This window comes from Electrona antarctica (assembly GCF_951216825.1).
Source record: "Electrona antarctica genome assembly, chromosome: 13".
NCBI lineage: Eukaryota > Metazoa > Chordata > Actinopteri > Myctophiformes > Myctophidae > Electrona > Electrona antarctica.
In genome coordinates this window covers 9,137,658-9,152,654 of record NC_136794.1, presented here as the reverse complement: position 1 = coordinate 9,152,654, position 14,997 = coordinate 9,137,658, and the positions used below count along the sequence as shown (strand labels likewise).

At 45.0% G+C, this 14,997-nt stretch overlaps 1 protein-coding gene across 6 annotated transcripts in view; it reads left to right on the top strand.

Annotated features, from left to right (window-relative positions):
- Positions 1-408: 408 nt before the first annotated feature.
- The window catches only part of abi3bpa (ABI family, member 3 (NESH) binding protein a), a 39,502-nt gene continuing 24,913 nt past the window's right edge, over positions 409-14,997 (top strand). For all 6 annotated transcript variants that reach the window (XM_079519081.1, XM_079519079.1, XM_079519078.1 and 3 more), the window contains exons 1-4: positions 409-975; positions 9,905-10,084; positions 10,323-10,391; positions 10,541-10,673. In XM_079519081.1, the coding sequence (XP_079375207.1) occupies positions 870-975; positions 9,905-10,084; positions 10,323-10,391; positions 10,541-10,673 (488 nt within the window). In that variant the 5' untranslated portion in view covers positions 409-869. The remainder of the gene's footprint in view (positions 976-9,904; positions 10,085-10,322; positions 10,392-10,540; positions 10,674-14,997) is intronic.

The following is a 14,997-nucleotide window of genomic DNA, read 5'->3' as shown; positions in this document are numbered from 1 at the left end:
CCAGACCAAGAGGAGGAGGGGGGGGGGGGGGGGGGAATGGGACAGAGGAGGAGGGAAGAAAAAGAGAGAACTTTTTTTACACAGTGAGAGAGGAGAGACCGAGAGAAAGAAGGGTGGGTGGTGGTGTGTGTGGGGGGGGGGGGGGGCAGTGGGAGAGGGAGAAATGAAGAAGGGAGGGGGCTGTGGGAGAAAGAAAGAAAGAAAGAAAGAAAGAAAGAAAGAAAGAAAGAAAGAAAGAAAGAAAGAAAGAAAGAAAGAAAGAAAGAAAGAAAGAAAGAAAGAAAGAAAGAAAGAAAAAGAAAGAAAGAAAGAAAGAAAGAAAGAAAGAAAGAAAGAAAGAAAGAAAGAAAGAAAGAAAGAAAGAAAGAAAGAAAGAAAGAAAGAAGAAAGAAAGAAAGAAAGAAAGAAAGAAAGAAAGAAAGAAAGAAAGAAAGAAAGAAAATAAAGGACCTGGTACGTGCATGTGGAGTGGGTGGGGGGCGTCTCCCTCATGTCCCCTCCCTCTCTCCCGTACCGGTATAGATGGTGCTGGAGGAGCCCGCTTACGTCCAGACACCCGGTCCAGTGAGCTGTACTAGTCCTGAGAGCTACCAAACTCAGAGAAGTAGTACAGCCACTATACAACTATCTACAGCATACATTTCTTCCAGAACTCTCCTCAGCACCGCTCTTGTCCCTATACTAGCTATAGTCCAACTTTCATCCTGTTCACAAGGTTAAGTCAGCAGTTGTTTCCTCGTATTTCTGCCCAGTAAGGTCCCTTATTTTTTCTTTTATTTTTTGCAAAAATTGCTTCGCTCAGTTCCTCGTCCAGCTCCTAGCATCTAACAGCAGCAACACGTTCCTCGTCACACCTGAGACCGTCGGTGATGATGCAGCGCCGCACCACCACCCACACCTTCCTGGTCCTTCTCCTCGTGCTCTTCGTAACTGGGATTGCTTTATCCGGCCCCTCCACGGCCCAAAGGAGCAGAGGTACGTGGCATCAGCATCAGCATTGTGTACTGAAATAAATATAGCCACTTATCAGAGGATTCTAAAAGCTCCTGACATCCTTGTCAAATAATCCTGAGTGATGATTTCAATGTTTACACTTCAAGGATTAAATTAACGCTCACTTGCTGAGCAAAAGCTGCTGGTTCATGGAATGCATTGATATGTATATCTGTGTATTTGTGCTGGTTAGGTTTGAAGTCACATATTGGGATGTACAGTAAGTTGCATGGGGCTGTTCAGACAGACAGATCTTATTTGTTATTGTGATTCAGCCATGAAGACGAACAGTTGGCAGTTCTAATTTATGTACATTTTTGTTGTGTGATCGATGCTGGCTGTTATAGGACATAGTAGAGATGTTGTATTTATGATCTCTTTGCATATACTGTATATGGCTACAGAAGAATACCCTAATCAGCACATATGTGGTCATAAGGTACTGTAGCTCCTCCTTGGGGTTCCCATTGCAGACACTTGTTTTGTGGGTGTATCCTCGAAGCAGATCTAGCTGCGCTCTATCATTATAGCACATGGTATTAAAATGGTTTCTCTGCTCCAAATGCACACTGAAACTTTTATTTATTCGAAAATATAAAAGCAAAAAGTCAAATCCCTAACACTGTAAAAAAAAAAAAACACTCCACACTGTACAAGCACGTACGCCATTTAAAACGTAATTGATTTGGAACTATGCAAACACTGGGTGTTTATGACCCAAGTGCGCTATTCCCATTTCCCTGAAATGAGGAGAGCAGACGCACGCAGAGAAAAGAGGTCATGCCGCTGCTCACGGTGTCCAATGAAAGTGTTTCCAGGTCGGTGGTCATGGGGGTTAGGCTTGTATAGACACCCTGGTGGGATGGCTTTCCCAGAACCGTGTGCCCACATCACCCACCAAGCAGAAAATCTGTCTGGTTAACAAGCTGGCTAATTACTTTCATTCATTGCTTCTGGCAAGAGCTCTTTTATTGTTTCTATAAAGATTTGTATTAAAGCGCTCATTAATGTGTTTACGTCAAAGACCCTGAAGGGAAGTCTTGTGATGTAAACAAAAGACATATGGGAGACATGCAGAGCACAGACCCTTCCCAGAGCTACATTTTCTGCAGGTTTTGTATTACCAATTTGAATATATTGTAAACATAGCTCCCAACTAGTGGTTTCTTTTACAGACATAACCATAAAAAAGGGGCTTTAAACAGGATACACTAACGCAAATTCGCCTGTATTGGGCCTTTCTACTGATTAAGATTCTCACGTCCCGACAGTTGTGGAAAACTGCAGATTTTCCACCAACGTTTGCCATATTGTATCATTATCCTGCCACTTGAACACACACACACACACACACACACACACACACACACACACACACACACACACACACACACACACACACACACACACACACACACACTGTACACCCACCCACATGCACTTGATGCACACATGCACGCACTGGCACACATTTATACACACACGCGTGCACAGTCTGCGCACGCACGCACACACGGACACACACGGTCAAATAGATTTCTGGCTTCTTGTTGTTTGAGCTGGTGTGTGTGTGAGCAGCCGTACTGTTTTCTGTGAATTAAAGTTGGGCACCCTTTAGAGACTTTGACGGTCATAAAAGTGATTTGAAGTGAAGAGAGTGGAGTCAGTGAGAAGAGGCAAGCGCAGTGGAAAAGACTGTGAAGTTGGCTCCCAGACAGCTTCCAATGTGTTGCTAGCTAAACCTGGCTTGCATACAATCAGTGTGCAGATTTGGGAGTTGGATGAAAGGGTGTATGTGTGTTTTTGCTTTGGGGGAGGGGTGTTTATGGTCCGCTCTTCTTCTTTTGGATCACGGCCCTGGTGTTGGATTGACGCGTATTATGAAATGTGATATTGTATGTGTTTTGCATGCTTTTTTATTTCTTTTCAAAATCTTTTTATTAAAATGTTTCAATAGCAGAAATCTCAGGGGCAGGTAAATAATAAAAAGACTATGTTGTTGAGCAACACGTGCCCCTCCCAGACAAAAGAGAAAAAGAAAATTCTCCTCTTCATGTCCCAATTTAATACGTAAGCCAATTCCCAATTCCCCAGCCTCTCTACGAGTACTCCATCTCTGCTAACCCCCACAATAAGTCATTGGGAGGGGTGAAGATAGCCTCGGGTCTCCTCCGATACCCGGGCCGTCAAGCCACCATCTTTTTTTTCCCCTGACAGTGAAGGGTCTCACTAAGGGGGCGTATCGAATGTGGAGGTATATGCTATCCCCCCCCAGTTCCTCTCCCTCCCCTGAACAGGCGCCCTGTGCATGCTTTTTTCAACTGTAGATAATACGTACAGTATGTAGCCTACTGTTTATATTTCACAGATGACTTTCTTTTTTCAACAATGGCACTTACACCAGAACTATGATAGGCTAACGAGCTACAGTAGGTGGAGCAATAAGGTAGCCACACAACAGCTGTGCCAGTCAAAACATGCCATATATTCACGTGTAGAGTAATGATGAGGACAAGGAGAGGAAAAGTGGAGAGATTACTCGAGGGGAGTGGAGGACAAGAGAGATGGATTTAAGGGATTGAGAGGAAGTTGAAAGAGGGTCACGGAGACTGGAAAGATGACTGAAGACAGATATGGGACAGGAGAGATTGAGTGAGGGTAACAGCTGTTGCTCGGTAGAATCTGACACAGGGAGATATAGTGTGAGAGCACGGGGAATAGCACAGAACCAGCCAAGGCATGGGAGAACGTGGGAGAGTGATCCCCGGCCCAGCAAGACTCTTTCCAGCTGGGCTTCGGGGTGCATGCAGAGGGTCCAGGCCTCCATGGCTCCCAGAGTCTTAGGCCCCATTTACACTGGCAGCCAAATCCAGCCTGAATCAGATCTGAGCCACATCCAGATTGGAATCTGATTTGTCTAAATGAGTCATGTGACCATTTAAACCAATCGGATTTCAATCTTGATGTGGCACAGATCTGATTCAGGCTAGCTGTCTGCCAGTGTAAATAGGGCCTTAAAGCCCCCTTTCAGCAGATCTACAAGCTCACCACGCATCACAACAGCTATACGTGATGTCACTCAACTTATATAAATCACCCTGAAGAGTGTGGTTCCAGTGACAGAAGAGGATGTGAGAGGTCATGCCGTGGATTGAACAGGTGGGTTGAGGCCCCCCCTGGGTGACAGCTATAGGGTATTTCTCATTAGGGCTAAATATACAGTAGGTCAGCACTATTGATCTATATCAACAGACACTTCCTGAGAGGCATATCTCTCTCTCGCTCTCTCTCTCTCTCTCTCTCTCTGCCTCTCTCTGCCTCTCTCTCTCTCTCTCTCTGCCTCTCTCTCTCTCTCTCTCTGCCTCTCTCTGCCTCTCTCTGCCTCTCTCTGCCTCTCTCTCTCTCTCTCTCTCTCTCTCTCTCTCTCTCTGCCCCTCTCTCTCTCTCTCTCTCTCTCTCTCTCTCTCTCTCTCTCTGCCTCTCTCTCTCTCTCTCTGCCTCTCTCTCTCTCTCTGCCTCTCTCTCTCTCTTTACAGTACTTACCAGTATTGCTGGCATGAGGCTCGTGGGATTTTGACACTTCACTGATTTAAATGAAGGCGACCGTTTTACCGAGGGCCATTAAACATCTCTGCCTTTCTCCCCAGTGGCGGAGGCCAAGTCCCTCACTATACCTCCTCCCTCCTCCATTCCCATGCAGGACAGAAACCTGAGAGGCCAACATATGCCAGAGCTGCATGAAATCACGCTGAGACTCATTATCTGTGCGTCCGTCCGTCCGTGTGTGTGTGTGTGTGTGTGTGTGTGTGTGTGTGTGTGTGTGTGTGTGTGTGTGTGTGTGTGTGTGTGTGTGTGTGTGTGTGTGTGTGCGTGTGTGTGTTATTCTAGGAATTATATAGACATTATGATCCATGTAGATTGTAAAGTTTATGCACAGCAAATTACGTGAATGCTTTTGGGACGAGTGCCTGAAATCGCGCAGTGGAGCAGATAGCTGTAATGTTCAATTGCAGTTCCTTATTTAGTCGGTTCCAACAGTCAGACGCAAAAGCAAACGGTTCTTCCACACGTTTCGCAATAAATCAAGTCGTTCTTGTTGTTGTCCCATTCCAAGACATTTGAGATGCTGCTTTGGATATTTCTAGTTCGTTACCTCACAGAAGAATAATCTCTCCGTATATAAACAGAGCACTTGCTTCCACGTACTGTAGTTCCCCTCATTTAGCAAAAAAAAAAGAAGAAAAAAAAGAGGAAGTGTGAGCAGTCATACAAAGACAGGAGAGTACGAGGTGGGGTTGCCAAGAATAATTAGTTTGGCAGTGTCAGACAGAAGGATGTAAATCAACAACTAAAAACACTGAAATACATAAATACTAACACTACACATGCATATAAATGCACGCGTACACATGCACAAGCGTCATAAAGACTCTCTGAGGATTGCGTGCATGCGCGTGCGCGTGCGTGTGTGTGTGTACTGACAACCTTATTAACCCACTCCCTTTCCCAGAGGACCATCCATCATCACTGATGAGCCAAGATTGCCTCTCCCGAGCTCACTTGCCTCCAGTGAGTGTTTCCATTGAGCCTTTCCAGTGAAAGGGAGTTTTCTCAGTCTCAGACCCAGAAGATCACACCGCCTGGCTCCCAGTTCAGAACAGGACGAGAGCCACGGTGGTGTTTTTGCTGAATGATGTGGCACTGTTTATTGTATGATCTGACGTGTTTATTGGCTGCCTCTTTGCGGATTGATGAATTTGCTGGTATTGTAATTACCGACGGACCCAGCTACAGTATTTTCTTGTTGCATAATGTACTTCGCAGGATGATTATCCATCTCTGGGTTGGTCAGCAGTATATCTTGTACTTGTTGTAGCCTTGGAATGCAGCTGAACATTGTGCAAGGTTTCAGTATGTGCTTCCCTCTCTCTACTGCCATATGAATGTGCCGAGAGAGCGAAGGGCTGACTTTAGTGATGGGATTAGGTTTTATTCCCTATACCTTAAAAGTTTTAACAAGATGCCATGGATGGTCTTGGATTTGTGTAAGCCAGTCTTTCAACACAGTATCCATTTGTAGCATTGTGTTGGATCAATGTAGTGTATTTTACTATTTTCAGACAGTTAACCACATTTAAACCCTCAATAAACTTGTACTTCGTCTGCTCTTTTTCCCTCCCTACACCAACTGCCAGGCGTTGCGTGCTTGCAGATTGGCTAATGTTCCCCTCAGGGATGCTAGGGTTCAAGTGATTAATGTAAAACAAATCACACCTGTGTGAAGTGAAGGGCGCTTTACCAACCCTTATCATCTTACATCATCGTGATATCATTATTCGCCGACCCTGAAGTCTTTGGGGAGGAGGTCGTATGGTGTTCGTCTTACGGCGTGCATGGACGGTCACCCTCCAGCAGGAACCAGTTGAGAAATGGGAGAGGGGGAGAAAGTAGAGAGAAGAGAGTTTTGTTTTAATCGTTTGTTCCACTTTAGCGATGTGAATGTAGGATTTCTAGTGCCGATAAGCTCCTTTGAGGGGAGCAGAGAAAGGAGCGAGAAGCCTGTAGGAAAAGCTGTAGCGACGCAGCGAGGCAGGTGAAACATGGAGGGTTCTGCATGGGCGGTATTGGGCAGGTGTAATTAGGGGCAGGTAGATTGGCGTGGAGGGCGGAGAGTGGCGTGAAGGGCAGGGTGAATGTGTGTTTCTCCAACTCCTGAACATCTGTTGTTCCAACTCCATTTAATGTTTGTGTTAGTGACAAAACAAACATTAAACTCTGTCCATTGTCAATGGCGTTTGTCATGCCATTTAATGTTTGTTTAGACAAGACAAACATTAAACCTGTATCAAAAAAAGGTTCCTATCACACAAACATTTGACAGCCCCACCGTAGTAACTCCGAGGACCCCCTAGGAGGCCCCTGGCCTCAGCTATCTATTCTAAGACATGTGCAGAAATATGTGGTCTTTTCCTCATGACTTTCATTAATTCCCTGATTCCGTGGTGGGCTTGCAAGCAGATCTCAAAAGTTGCCATTCAAATGAATTCCATATGGATATATTAACAATAAACGAGAAAGGGCCCGTGTTAATGCATCAAGGATGGCAATTATGTTTCTAAACTGTCAAATGGGTCTACATCTCTTGATGTTGTGAGAATGAATGATGAGAATGTGGTAGAGGCTAGCGTTGTGTCAAGTGTACACGTGAGATTAGCTGGGGGGGGTCAAAACGTTTTGGGAACCCCAGCTATAGACCACAACATAAGGCGGTCTGGTATAGCATCACCATGAGGCCAATTAGAAAAGAATGAAGGGAGTGATTTCATTTTCTTTCTGGCAGTTTTCACGAGACATTTGGCAATGATCGGTCTAGTTTACAAGATTAACTTCGGACACGCAGACAGCCTTTATGCCTGGTGGGCTGGTGGAGATAATAAAAAGATCTCAAGACTCAATGCAAGGGCCTGGGCCATGGCTCAGTGGTCCAGGCACCTTGGCTGTCAATCCAGCCTGGCATTGTGCCGCGGGTTCGACTCCCGATCCCGACAGCCTTTACTGCATGTCTTCTCCCCATCTCTCTCTATTCCTGTCAGCCTACTGTCTGTCCCTCCATAAGAAAATATAAAATAAAGGCGAAAGCCACAAAAGACTCAATGCAAGCTTTCCCTTTAACTTCGCAGTGATGACAGGGTCCAGATAAGGTCAGGTGCAAGGATGCAGCTCTACAGTATACGCCTAACGACCTTTGGCCTCTGGCACCGCTTGTACGTTCTGGGCATGAGCACGGACCACCCTTGTTTCCATGGGGACGAGCCCCATCCTTCAGATTACGCTTTAACACAGCGGAGGAACAAGTTGAAATCGGGTCAACATGTCTCAGTTGTCTGCTGCACTATGGTCTTCATAAAACAGGCTGCGGTTACACGTGCACACACGCACGTGCACGCACGCACGCGCACACACACACACACACACACACGACTTGGCACATCAATGCCTTTGACGGTCTGTTCTGGGTATACTTGGCTGTTGATTCTTCTCCTTTGAAGTTGATTGATTGTAGGGGTTATGACTGGATCCATTTCTAAAATCTTTATTCATTTTACGCTGGAAACACTGATAAGTCTAATAGTCCCCAAGTGGTGTGTGGGCCAAGCGGCTGGGCTTTGGAACAGGGTTGCTGTGGGCCTGGGCCAGTGTTTGCTTGTATTGGAGCTTAAAAATGTCTGCCAGAACTTCTCTAATGTTTCATATACTCTGAGCCCTCTCCCTCAGAGTCAGTCCCACTATTGTTTTATCGGAAACATTGAGGGGGGAAAAAAACAAATGCAGCTTTGATAGAAAGCACACAGCTGGAAAAGCATGGGACTATTTTTCGAACCCAGGGCTTCCCCCTTTTTTCTCTGTGTCTCTGGGTTGGCCTCTGACAACTGCTGGCATAGTGCCTCAAACAAAGTTCCACTATTTCATTTAACTCTTAAATGTGAGCCAAGCATATGCGCTGAGGGGAATACTGTCTTGCACAAAGCGAGTACATATTAGTTCAATAGTAAAGCGTGTCATATTTGCCACTCTCTCACCCACCGCAGATTTTGTTCTTGGATGAAGCACGCAAGCAGCTCTCTGACCTCACACAGCATCACTGCAGTTGTTGTTAAGTCAGGGTTTTCGTTCATTATCAAAGTACATTTAAGTTTTCACTGCCTGCAATGTTGCCAGAGCTGTATTGTAACTTGTAAGTGCATGTGACTAAAGACCTTGGTCATTAGATACTCGTCAGGAACTCTCAGCCTCATACTTCCACCGCTAATCATAAAATAACAACAAGTGCAACAACAACAACAAAAACAACAACATCATGAGCTGTCCTGTGGGCTCTCTGGGAGACCTGTGGTGTACGTCCTTTGTTAAACTCTGTCTCCAAGCACTGGGAATGTGCAGTTGGGCTCGGTGCTGACAGACACTCAGACACTATGGCAGGGAACATCAAGATGCTTGGCAGGGTACTACAGTATGTTTATATGCGTGTGTGCGTGCGTGCGTGTGTGCGTGCGTGCATACGTACGTCTATGTGTGTGCATTTGTGTCTATTTGTGTGTGCATTCTATTTTATGCCATGCTCTCTGTTTTCTCATTTACTTTCATGCCACGTGTTTGCAGATTTTTGATTTACTATTTGTCGTAATTCAAAAACCACTTTCATGAATCAAGGCATACCCGTGCCCACTGCTAGCACCTCATAGAATAGCTAACGAGGTGCTAGCACACACACGCACGCACGCGCACACGCACACACACATACAGTATACAATGCTTTTAAGTAGCATTATACTTCTAACTAAACTGTAATGTTTCCACCCAACAAACACTTAATAAAACGTGTTAATAGAGCGTCGCAGTCCCGCCTCCTGTCATGACGACGCCAGGCCCAGGAAATGAATCCCAATGCATTTTTCCCATAGACATTTCAAAAAGTATTTATTTAAAGACGGTTACGCCGCGGACAAAGCCAACTCCAGTCTGACAAATCATGACAATAAACACAATATTTTTTTTCCTACGTTCTAATTCTTTGTTTGGCCCAAAACATTGTGTTTATTGTCATGATTTGTCACGACAAGAGTTGGCTTTGTCCGCGGCGTAACCGTCTTTAAATAAATACTTTCTGAAAAGTCTATGAGGAAAATGAACGGAGAATCATTTCCTGGGCCCTGGTAGGGGGCGGGACTGCCACGCTCTATAGGTGCCTCTCAGCTCGTTGTTCAGCCTTTTAATCATTGCTATTGCAAAAGCAAAGTATAGTTAGTGTGTGTTTAGTAAGAATCTCATCCCACAATTTTGAGCTCTTCATTCAGTATATTATGCAATACCTGAGGATTGAATAGAACATGTGTTTTCTCCGTCCCCGCAGTGAGACGCCAGAACATGAAGGTACGCATCAACGCCACGGGAGACACCATCGTGATGAAGTTTCTGCGTCCCAACGCCGACACCAAGCTGGAGGGTTACATCCTAGGCTATGGCAGCAGCATGTTCTCCAAGCAGTTCATCCAGCTGCCCGAGAATGGACAGCCCTACGAGACAGAGATTGGTAGGAATCAATCTTCATGAATGTTTCATTTTTTTGGCCTTTGTTTAGTCATTGCTGCACGTCTGTGCGTCCCTGAGAGAGAACAGCATATCTGTGGAGGTTCAGTGTGCATTCCTAATTTCCTCCACATCACCATTGGCCTCTGTCGACGGTTAGCCCTGCTATCCCCCATGAGCCGTTTGGGCCCTATGGGGGGGGTCAACCTTTGTTTTGACTCCTCCTTCCTCTTGATTTTTAGATGCAGAACCCAAATACCTCATCGCTGTCCAGCCCATCCCACTCAATGACGTGAAGAAACACTGCACCGGTAAAAAATGATTCCTGAATACATTTAAGAATATGTGGCATTAAAATGACATGCATACGGTAATACTAAGATTAAACTCTAAAGCACGAGCTGTTCGACATCAAAATGCACCTTGGACGCTGATAGAGGGCCTTCTTCTCCCCTTCTAGGGAAAGTTGAACTGGAGAAGCCACTTCATCTGGTCATTGGTTCCGTGACCCCGACCTCAGTGCTGTTGTCGTGGGGGACGCTGCTGAAGACCCCCTATGAGGGCAACATCATGAAGGACTGCCTGGAGGATGGGTGAGATTTACACACACATGCAATGGGGAGAACTGGATGGGGTAGTTACTGTTTCTTTCATTTCTGGGTCTGGATGCTCATGCCTCTGGCATGTTATTATGGATCCCACGCTCCCACGCTCCAGGCAAACTCCGCCCTCGCTGCTCCAAAGCCCTGATGACGCATGAAGGAAAACCCTGTCCGTATGTAATGATCAGATCTCATCAATCTCCTGTATTGACTGCGAGTTTGTGATGAAGCAAACGTCTTATCTGTACAGTGATCCATTTAACTGCCTGCTAAAACATTTTTTTATTGTTTCTCTTCTCGCTTGGTTGCATCCAGTCTGTTATCAAACATTTTTTTTGAGTGGTGCAACCACTCCCTTACGGAGCTATGTGTGTGGGTGGGTGGCTGGCTGGCTGGCTGGGTGGGTGGGTATGAGCACGAAAATAGCATGGTTGTTTTTCACCACCTGTGCGAAACCTAACACACACACAAACACACACGCACATATTAACTGTATATATGATGATTTCGGGTGTGCCAGTACAGTACAGTACAGTACAGTACAGTACAGTACAGTACAGTACAGTACAGTACAGTACAGTACAGTACAGTACAGTACAGTACAGTACAGTACAGTACAGGCTACAGTAGAGGGACCCCCACACGGTAACTCTGTCATTTCTAAAACGTTTCGGACGTGGGGCAGCTCGGCGGAATCGGCCGGGCCCCTGGGCGCATTTCTGGGGATCTGGATGTTCCGGGGACCCCCCCGGGACTACCCGGGGACCCCCAGATTGTAACTCTCTCATTTATCTACCGTTTCGGATGTGGGGCGGCTCGCCGGAACCGGGCCGGCACCCTGGCTGTGGTCCTGTGGGTCTGGAACTTCCGGGGACCCCACACGGAGTTGCACCACTCACTTTTTTTATTTGCACTGGATGTTTGGATATACATGTTTTATTCTCCATATGCAGACCGCGGCCATCTTACCATATAAGTTAATGGCAAGGTGCAACCTAGGTGCAACTTCCAATGGCAGCCCATTCATCCAAACAGAAAAGTCCTATCTGATTGTATTAAACAATGTCAAACTCACCAACATTGCAGCTGTACGGAAAGCTTGAATTATTCTCTTTCTATCCTCAAAGTGTTTGTTTCATAAAAATCCCCTGTATACATGTTATGAGCTAATTTGTGTCCCTGCAGGTGATTATTTTTCTAAGTGCTGGAGTTTGGAAGTGCTCGTTAGATATCACTCAACAGCCCATGTGTACCACCTGTTTTGAATTAGCACATAATGCAAGAGGCAGCAGGACATTGCTTTACTGAAAACGAGTGCTTCCAAACTCTGATGGAAACATGGCCGCTGTCTGCAAATGGTCAATAGCAATATTAGACCAAATATTCACTCATGTTCTAATCATGGATACTAATTACTTACATTTTGGACTAAATTAATGGCCATTGCTCAAGGCGAGCATGAATTATTAATTTATTATTAATTAATTAATTCATTAATTATTATTTAATGGAAGGCTTACAGCTGTTTTCACAGCTGGGACCTGGGATGAATCAGCTGTCTACAGGGATGCAAGGCCAGAGCAGCAGGGGGCGGGGCTTTCCTGGGGTTCTGAACCATAGACATATATACATAGACGCCTCATTTGCCGCTGCAGTTCATTGGAGGGACGTGTATCCCAATGAAGGCGGAAGTGCAGTGCTGAAGGCTTTTTTGTTTTTTTAACAAATCTTTATAACAGTCATGACAATATACATTACAAAACAAGACAAACAAACAAACAAACACAAACAACAAAGTTATTAACAATACAACATCAGAGCCAGGGGGGATTAGATTACTAACAGAAAACATTAAAGAGTGAACACAAAGCAACAGTTCTCCGCAGCTTTCTTATTTAGAAGTGCTGAAGGCATTTGCTGAAGGCGACTGCGTCGCTGCCCGAGTGACGTCACTCACGTGACTCCTCCATGTCTCTCGCTGTCACTCAAGTGACTACTGGCCAATCACAGCGCGTCTTTTCCGGGACTTATGTTACGCACGCGGAAGCTTGTAAGCTTCCGCTTTGCTTCCGCTAATGCTTTGCAAGGAATGTCGGGAAAATTGTGCCTTCAATGGTGACACACGCCTCAGAGCCGGAAGGGGCGTCTATGTATATATGTCTATGTTCTGAACAGCAGCTAGGGGGTGGGGTTTGCCTAGAACTGTGGTGGGATCCATAATAACGCGCCTCGGACCAAAGACAGGGTGCTAAGGATGCACACATGTGCCAATACAGTCACACTGATGATCCATAGAGATTCACTTTCTGCTTTGCATGCACAGTGCACACACACACACACACACACACACACACACACACACACACACACACACACACACACACACACACACACACACACACACACACACACACACAATAAAATAAATGAATGCCCTATTTTACACCTAGACAGTGTCCAGGAAAACATCGTTAAAAAAGCTGGTCGCTATTTTTCTTTAGAATAATCGCCTAATGACATGCACAAAATATGGATGCCAGGTTGAAAGTGGTTAACGTGTGGGCTGTGGGTTTTATAAACTATGTAGAGTTTACATCTAGAGTTTGGGGCTACGCGGCCCTCAAAATGACGTCGCTATGCCGATCTGTCGGGGGCTTTGTCAGAGTACCCGTTGTAACGTCTGTGTGTCAGGGTGCATTCAGAGGTCCTAAAAGCAGTATGACAATGGCAAGATTCAAAGTTCAGTTTATTTTCTAACTTAAACTTCCCATAAAATGGGGCATGCAAAATTAGGACTGAATGATACAGAATGGCTTGTGGCCAAAACACAGTACATAACACACTGACACTAAACAACTATCTGACAAGGAACTGACCAAACTGGGGCAATATATAGACAAAGACTAACTAGACACAGGTGAACTGAAACAGACAATCAACACTGGGATAGGCTAACGGGCAAACAGAACACAGGTGACTAGGGTTACACTAATACAGGGAGGTGAGACAAGGCAGGTGACAGCAAACAAGGCAGACAGCAAAGCACAGGACTGTCAGGACACTACTACAAAATAAGATACACAAAACCAACAGAGTAACAGAAAACCAAAACCAAACAGAACAGGAACACATGGCAAAATACAGAAAATACTGAAATAACAGAATAAGTCCAAAACCATATGTACAAAGGCAACAATAATAACAAAACTCACGCTATAGGCTAAGTCATGCCCAATATTAGTCCAACAGTGGCTATCTATAGTCACAGTTCAAATTCAAAGGCAGGGGTGCAGGGCGTCACACTGTCTCTTTTGTGCCCATACTGTATATGGAGATATCTGTATCTGTCAGTACATGTCCCCTTTGTGCCCATATATGGAGCTGACTTGTTTATGTTGTCATAGTGACGTGGCCGTTGTTTTGTTTATGTTGTCATAGTGACGTGGCTGTTGGTTTGTTTATGTTGTCATAGTGACGTGGCTGTTGGTTTGTTTATGTTGTCATAGTCACGTGGACATTGGTTTGTTTATGTTGTCATAGTGACGTGGACGTTTGTTATGGCTGAGTCAAAATGACACCCTCCCATTTTCCAATTTTAATTTAATATTAGAAATAATAACTACATTGCATTCACGGGAACATACTGTACACACAGCTTCTTTTTTTCCCCATTTCCTGAAAAGTAACGGTATTGGACATACAAGGTTTCTGCTGGATAGTTATGATATGATTCCCTTAAGTCTCTCGTATTACGGAGCAGCAGTGCCAATACATGGAGTGTTCACAGGTGTTTAGGAGAGGAGTCGTCCCACAAGGCCTAAGTCACACTTCCTCTTCTCACTGAAATCCCCCGTTCTCTCGATCCATATGGAGAGAGAGAGCAGCTTTGGAAAAGCCATTGGAAAGCTTGACCTCACTCTGCTATGACTCTGCCTAAATCTTCTGTTGGTTTTATAAATGTACTAATGTTAGTTTCATCTGTATCTCCTGAAATAAGGGGGAAAGAAACATGTAGTGCTCGTATAGCACTGCTAAAAGTCTTCCCCAGGAAGGACAAGGGCAATGGAAACTGAGCAGTAGAAACTCAGATAGGTCTACTTTACTACAGTAGAAACACAGAAAATGTACTACAGTCAGAAACATTTTCTTTTATTAGCTGCCTTTAGAGCCACATTCGTGGATTAGGGGTAATTGTTTAGTTGAAAACATTTTCACAGCGTTGGCTCTGTCTTGAAGGCAAAATATCTGTGACTCTTTTGTCTGTCTGTTTGTTCCGGGACTAATCTCTGAAACCACTGGACCAATCACTACCAAA